Source organism: Gavialis gangeticus, unplaced genomic scaffold (genome assembly GCF_001723915.1).
Source record: "Gavialis gangeticus isolate Ggan-Ray unplaced genomic scaffold, GavGan_comp1, whole genome shotgun sequence".
Lineage (NCBI taxonomy): Eukaryota > Metazoa > Chordata > Crocodylia > Gavialidae > Gavialis > Gavialis gangeticus.
The window spans coordinates 68653485-68661687 of NW_017729022.1; the positions used below are offsets into that span (position 1 = coordinate 68653485).

The 8203-nt window shown below is 42.6% G+C and overlaps 1 protein-coding gene across 2 annotated transcripts in view; it reads right to left on the reverse strand.

The window, feature by feature from the left end:
- Window positions 1-3194, reverse strand: part of RIC8B (RIC8 guanine nucleotide exchange factor B) — a 66447-nt gene extending 63253 nt beyond the window's left edge. Inside the window, exon 1 of one of the 2 annotated variants that reach the window (XM_019515334.1) lies at window positions 3045-3194. In XM_019515334.1, coding sequence (XP_019370879.1) covers window positions 3045-3059 — 15 coding nt within the window. In that variant the 5' untranslated portion in view covers window positions 3060-3194. The remainder of the gene's footprint in view (window positions 1-3044) is intronic. The other variant, XM_019515333.1, reaches the window with a different exon arrangement.
- Window positions 3195-8203: the final 5009 nt, after the last annotated feature.

The following is an 8203-nucleotide window of genomic DNA, read 5'->3' on the forward strand; positions in this document are numbered from 1 at the left end:
GGATACACATGGGCAGGTGGGGACGAGGGCAGCAGTGCCCCTCTGCAGATGGACATGGGGTAGGGGGGCTTGCATGCGGCACCTGCCACCACCACCACCCTGTGCCACCACCACCTAGGAGCAAGGCTAGGGGGGCGGGCAGTGTGAGGGCAGCAGTGCTCCTCTGCAGGCTGCACAGGTGCCAGTTGGGGGCTCCACGAGCTGCTGATGGGCAGTGAGCGACTGGCTGGGCGCAAGGTCCTTCAGTAGCCTGCGGAGCTGCATGTGCAACTGGCCACGGGAAAGCAGATGGGGTGGCGGTGAGGGGTGGTGGGTGGCAGCGGCGGCCTCTGCATGAGAGCCCCCCACCCCTGTGTTTGGCTGCCAGCACCAGAAGGGGTACACTTGTTGAAAAAGGTTGAAAACCCCTGCTTTAGGGTTTAAAGGCCTCTCCTCTTTACCACCACCAGGTCTGGTAGCAGAGCAGTTACAGTACATATTCTCTCCAAAAGGCCTGGGTTTGAAGTCTGCCCTCCGGTCAAGACAACTGAAAATGGGTATCTTGTCATTCAGGCCATGGAATTAAAAACAGCTAGATGTGACAAGCATCTAGTCACATCACTCTTGCCTGCCACTGGCTACAGAAACTGATGCAACTGACCACACTAGACCTTCAACACCTTTTTCTTTTTGGACTCTCAACCACACGGACTACATACATTTTCCAATACTCTTAAATGTCTGCTTTTCCTTGAAATGTTCTGCAGACAACCAGTAGGTCATGAAGGCAGTAAATGCAACTAGTTTAGTCCCAGAGTTGGAAAAAGCTACAGTGCTCAGGTGTACATCCTTGTGGTGTTGCAAGGTCACACAAGGTTAGATGTGTCCATGGCAGCATTCAGGAATATCACACTCTTCAACTCAGCTCAGATTCCTATTTAAGAAAGGGGAGTGGGTACCCACTTGCAATCACAGAGGGTGTATCTATACATTCATGAATGTGCTTTAATGTGTATTAAATCTAGTGTCTTCATTGTGAGGTACTAGAAAATGCACATTAGCTTATTTTAATGTGCATTAGCTAAAGAGCATGATTTTTTGTGATGCTTTAATGCGCATTAAAATACGCTAATGCGCATTAAAGTGCATGTGTAGATGTGCCCAGAGGTTTAACGATAGGGCATAAACAATGGTGCAGGCATATAAACAAGCTCCTGAGGGGAAAACTAAAGTCAGGATTTACTGCTGGTGTGAATGGTCTAATCCTATAGTAATGCCATAAGCCCTCAGTGACAGACAAGAAAGCTACTGTTGGTTAGCTTTCATTTACCACAAGGTTAAAACATGCACATAGGCAAGCAGCTAATGTGTTGTAAATCCCTGCTCTTAGTTACCTCATGGCAAACTTGTCTGCATGCCCATGCCCCTAAAGTTAAAAGAGCACCTTTAGCAACTTTATGGTCTTATACACTGATTTGAAACTTTTGCATACGAACACTACCAAAGCCCCCAGAAAATTCCTGACCAACTCTAGCTGAGACGCATACAGTAACTTCTGTATTTTAAAGGGCTAACTGAAACCCTTAGGTAAGAAACAGACCCAAGCCCTGCAGTAGTTGGGACTATTATGAAATTGTTTTCCATCTTGACATTCCTATATTGTCTAGGCACAATGCTAGATGCAGGATTTCAGGGGCGCATTTTAATTGTAGCCTACATAAATTCAAATAAAAGAGGTGTGACACTGACTTGCTTTAGGATCTGACTGTCCTTTGAGCAAGTTTCAGATATACTTTCTTTTAGCAGTTTTAGTCCCGAGAGTGCATCAATGTTGATATCACAGATGTAAGCATCCCGAGTTTGTAGAACATGAGTAATACTGGACTAGAAGCTGACATGGACTACAGCAGGGGTGGGCAAAATGGCGGATCCAGCCATAGCCAGACTTCATTTCCAAGCAGCTCCCGTCCATGTGGCGACTCCCAGCAAGTCCCCATGGAGACCATGGGATCATGGGGCTGTGAGAGCATGGGGCCACAGAACCAGGGCTCTACCTCTGCCCCAGCCTCATGCTGTCACAGCCCTATAATCACAGGGTCTCTGTGGAGACCAGCTGGAAGCTGCACAGGCAGGGCACATGGCTGAGCAGGGAGCTGCTCTGGGGCTGGGGCCAGGATCTTGGGGGTAATGACAGCACAGGGCCCGGGCTGGGGCAGAGCCAAGATCCATTCTCTGCACACCCCTGCCCTCAGAACCCGCACTCATCGCAAGGGCATGCAGGCAGTGGATAATGGCTCTGCCCTGGCCTTGGCCCCAACCCTGTGCTGCTACCTACCCAAGATCTCGGGGTCTCTCCGGCCCCACCCATCCATCTTGCTCCTGGCTGCAGCCCCATCCCAATTGCCTGGCCACATACCCATCCCATGCGGGTCCCATCCCTACCGCTGGGTGTGGTGTGGCTGGGCTGGGGTGCCTAGGCAGCAGGGCTGAGTCTGGGAGTTGGAGCCAGAAGGAGTCACCACTGCAGAGGCCGCTGGGAAATGGAGTCCGCCATGGGCCAGATCCAACCTGCAGGCTGGATTTGGCTCACCTCTGGACTACAGTGTGGAAGGTAAAGTCAAGTGCCCCTAGTTGCTAGGAAAGAACCTATTAGCATAGCAATATACAGAATGCAGTAACAACTAGATTTTGAAGATTTAACAAAACAAAGAACTTAAGTCTTATTTTAAAGAACAACTGTACATAAATCTTTTAGATTTTTAAAACGTAGTGTTTCTTAAAAACGGTGTACGAGAAGAGCTCAGTCTGTTTTATACAATCCTTGATTGATCTTCCAGGTTTGAGAGAGAGAGAGAGAGAGAGACAGAGAGATTTTTTCATTTTTGTCAGTATTCTCTTGGATACCAATGCAGGAAAATGTGGCCATATGCATCTCAGCTGATTATTCTGACCTGTTACCTCACAGCTACATGATGATATTAGAGGTCCCAAAATGGAATTTCCTTCTTGTCAACAGACGTGCAGTACAACCACAGCAACACAGCTAAGGGAAAAACAGTTCTTACCTTACCCAAATTCATCTTTTAACTCTGCATACAGCAGAAAGAAAATATTTGCAAATGATGGGTCCAAAGCTGCCAAGCTTCTTGCAAGTAATAGTTTAATTAAGGGACACTCCTGAGGCTTTGCAGGACCAGATCCAAAGATGGCAAATACTGTTTTAAAAAAAATGAATTATGATTTGTTCATCTATTAACAACTCAGTGGCTTCTGACCAGAAAAAAAAATGTAGTTCATTGTCCTAAACCTTCAGATCCATCAAATCTCTGGTCTAGAAGCTTGTTCACACTCTCCTCTGGATAAGCAGATTCATGAGGACAACAAGAAATTCTTAAGAAAGATATCAGTACATTTCGATGTGAAGGTTTAGTCTTGGATTCGTTGTATAATGATCCCAGTCAAACATTGCTGGGGGCCTGTTTGTCATACTGAAGGTAAAGACATTATTTAAACATTGCATTCCACCAAATAAGTTTTGAGAACTTTGTCTGAATCTGACTCATCATGCTAGGAAAACTCAAGCATACTCCTGGCTGATGCCCATATAGCTGAAACATGATAAAGTAGCAAGGAGAGTAGAGTGCAAAGCAGCAATCTTGAAGCATACAGCATGAAACCAATGCACCAACTGCTTGTAGGGCATCCACTTCCAAGAAACGCATGCTAAGGCCCCTGGCACACATTCATGGCACAATGGAATCTGATCCCAGATCCCAAGTCACAATGTGGAATATCTTTGTCACTAACTTAATATATTATCATGCCATACATAGGTTTTGATGAGTGGCCAGATTACATTTAAGATGCAATTAAAGTGCTAATTGCACCATAAATAGTAATGTGTGCCAGAGCCTAACTGCACGCACACAACACTGGAATAAGAGGTGATTCAGTTACACACACTTCTTACATGGAGCAGCAGTTATTTCACTGTTTAGCTGGATCTGGATTATTACTCAAACACAAACACTCATGTTCATTTGAATGCACTGTCACTTGAGGAGTAACAATCCTTGCCATAGGCAGTGGTTCACAATCCTTTTAGACTTCAGGTTCCCCTCCGTAGACTCGAGGCCATACTTGGAAAATGCCACCTCTTAGTTTTCACTTTTTGACTACAGAAAAATAATATAGAGTAAGTTTTCTTGCAAAGAACTCAGAAAAACCACAACTATAGGTTTCTCTCTGAAATCTTGGGGTTTGTCTTGTGAATTATGTTTGCAAACCTAACAGTGCTAACAGTGAGTGGCACCCTGCAGCACCCTTGGAAGGCATCCTGGTTGAGAAGCATTGCCATGGCGCAGCACAGCTTCATGTTGCATCTGCAACACTGTCTAAATACTTCAGTTAAAAAAAGCCTGAAGTCATCAGAAAGACTTTACAAAGTTTACATGAATCCTATTATATGAGATCATGAGCAAAGAGCTATCCCAGAAAGTGGCTAAGTCTACAAGAAAGTAATAAGGAACTGCCATATCTGAAAGGATCTGCACATTACAAGTTCTCATTCTTATTATATACAAGCATGGAAAGGTAGCATACCCCAGTACCTCCACACAACTTAAATGTTTTCATTATAAATATACCATGCTGAAATAGACCTAAATTCCTGCTCACAAATATATATCTTACCCATCTTGATGTTCTTTTATTTTCATTTGGTATGGAAATGTAATTTAAGACCCTGGTGCATATTAACACCACTATTTATGAATCCTTTGAGTTTACAGTGGTTTACTATCCAATGTATTTTTTTCTAATAAAAAAGAAATGTCTGAAGATAACTGCTGTTAGATAACTCAATTGCATGATGTAAATTCACATATTGCCTTGGAAACTACCAATTAGCAGACAAATTATCGTGATAAGTGTGCTAAATTCCCTTAAAATTTCAGCTTAATAATTAATTTCAGAAACTGGACCTAAAACATAAGTTCCTCCCTAATGATCCTTTTGCCAATAAAATCCTCTTCTCAGCCCGAAGTCAGTTTAGAAGGAAAAAGCAAGGGCCTTGTCATAATGTATTTACTATGCCATTCAATTTAAAGAACAGAGGCACTCTTAGAAGCTTTCATGCTATATTCTGGTAGGTCTCATGGGAGCAGTTAAAACTCACCCAACCTGCACAGCACCACACTGTAAAATGCAAACATTTCCTGTCTTTGACACCTAAATGCATGGCATGCATTTTGTGGATTATAGCTTTTGAACTATGAAGCAACTGCCTTATGTTGCAGTTTTATCCCCTTCCCCCAATAATTTCATTTCAGACGATCTTAAGATGCTTTCCAACAACTTGCCCTTCCTCCTAGACTGGGGTCCACAACCTTTCAGCACCAGCATACCAAATTAACAGTCGGGTCCTAATGTGGGCTGCTGCTATCAATTGCCATTGATTCTCCCCACCACTGCTGCCACTTTGGCTGGTCAGACTGGATAAAAATCTCTTCATTGGCAGGTTGTAGTTTGCCAACTCCTGTCCTAAACTATTTATATACCTGCACCAGCAGCTACAAACATAAAACAGACTGGTTTCATCATAATCCTATGAAAGGGGTTTTTCATTCTTGAACACATCAGTTTTCCCTTCTCCGTTTCAGGGGATGGACATTACCATCTAGCTGGATTAGAAGAGGTAGGGTCCCCTCATTTGTTTTTGCATCATTAAAACTCCCAGTAAGATTACTTTACTCTCTTTTTGTTTTTATTCCCTTGTTCCCCCTCCCCCAAACGGGTCTTTTTGAAACTCTAATTTCCTTTTGCTGGAAGTACAACAAGGAAAAAAAAGATTGAATGTGTTAAATGCCTACATAAATTATGTCTGTTTGCACCACCTCAGAGAAGTTAATTAACTAAAGACATATGGCTAAGGAAAGATTGCCAGAAAAGAACAAGCACTGAATGAATAGGTTGGAGTTGCTTACCTTCCTTTTCTCTTCGTCTGCTGGATCAAATTTGAAAATAGCCTTATTCTGGAGAAAGAAAGAAGTTTTAATTTGTAGCACATCAACGTTTGTTTCCAGTTAAATGTAAAGTGCCGCTCTAATTAGAACTAATTTTTAACAGTTATCATGGTCCAAAGGAATCTCATAAATCATATAGTCTTACTGTTGGATGCAGCAGCTAAACTACGGTAAATATGCATAGTATTTAACTATGGTAAATACGCCTTTCATACGCATCTTGCCATTGTTTCTCTATAGCTGTAAAAGCAGCCTAGAGCCACATGCTACCTATTCTCACATTGCCTCCCTCTGTGGCCTTAGCTATCTAACTTAGGACCAGTCTTATCTTGTTGAAATCCGTGATCACTGTATTTAAAGGAAGCTGAATTCACTTCATGACAAGATCTTTTGATTTCCCTAGGTTTAACATGGGAATAATATTAACTTGTCACCTCACTGGTATGAGAAAAATTAATTGAATCTGTAAAGCCCAAGACTATCAAGTTGGTCATGCTTTTTCTCCACACGGCATTCTTGTTTATGGGTTGGGAAGCCCTCTTTAAACTGACTGCCCTAGTTTTAGGTTATTTTAAACTCATACAGCACTTCAAACCAAAATGAGCAGAAAACCTACTGACATTTCTCCAGTTTCAAGTTTTTACTCACTGTCTAAACACATTACTGGTGTTTGGTTTTTAGGGGGGAGAATGGCAGGGGGAAAGGGGGTTATAATTACATGCCAGGTGTATGACCCTAAGAACACTTTAGCTGAAGAACCTGAGCCAGCAACAGGAGTTGATTTCTATTTTAGAATATTCTACACTGTATTCATAAGGCAGTGCTCAAGTGGCACACAACTCTTTATTCTGCAAGTCAAAACTAAACATTTTAATAGTATTTCTAAAGACAAAGTGCTAAGAGAGATGAAAAGTAATAGCATACAAGACTCCTGCGAGATGGGTACAAACTATATTAACCCTCTCCTTAATAAGATTTGCTACTACCTTTCATAAATGGAGGACCTCTCTCTGGGCCATCTACTTGTATAACATAAACCATAATGTCTAAGCTGGCAAAAACTGCCTAAGTAACATGTGACCAACAGTTACCAGTGTCCATCTATACGGGTAAGGACAGATCAAATAAAGCCACGCTGTTCACCGTGATGGTTCTTTTTACTCCCTTCGCTCTAGAGCTCCACAGAAGTGTCCCTCAAAAAGCATCACTTGCACAGCTGCGGTAGCTATTTTTAACTACACTTAGTACTCATGAAGCTTCTGGACGTGATAGAACAGAATTTAGTACAGTATAACCTCATAAATCTGGCATGCTCAGGACTGATCATCTGCAGAAATCTGAAAATTCTGGATTTTTGAAACTGGAGCGGTGGCCAGTCCTGGAGCAGGGGCTGCACACGGAGCAGCAGCGCAGGGTGGTGGATGGCAGCGGCAGCTGCCGCATCCAAGCTTCTCCCTTTGCTGCTCTGGGACCAGCCGCTGCTACTCTTCAATGTGATGTATTTTTAAGAAGTGCTGGATTTTCGAGAATTACAGATTTCTGATATCCAGAGTTATGAGATTATACCGTATACAGATCTGGTTCACTATTAAAAGGGGAACCTCTGTTAAGAGTAAGGAAATCTTTGAATAGAAGCCAAAGGAAAGATTTTATGGATACCCAAAGGGAAGAGAAGCTGACGGGGATGGAGGGGGGAGAAAGAAGGGGTCCCTAGACATAGGTGCATCTTTTAACTGACATACATATACTGCTAGCAGATAAAGGGAGAGTAAGGAAACATTTACTGGGGATCAGGTTTGACATTCACTGAAATAGCCTCTTTGTAGTCATGCTGCAATCACTTAGGGGGGTCCACAGGGCACAGTGCTGCACTGTGCAGAGGTGCCCACAGAAGTTCTGCATGCATCCACTTCATTATCAGAAACAGTATGACCTCCCCTGTGAGGTATTTTATGCAGACTAATTAGTCCTGCCTTGTGCTTGTAGACAAACCCATAATACTCAGAGTTTAAAAAACAGAACTCATTCTGTTTTGTTATGAAACAAGGGGTTATCTGGTGGTTTTAGAGTTTGGATTTTTCACATTTTATTTTAGCATTTGTTAAGTAGTCTAGGATAGGAGATGCTTATATCTTTTATATATATTTTATATTTTTTATACTAGATTTGTAAATCTGTCAGTTTGTAATGGCACCAAGATG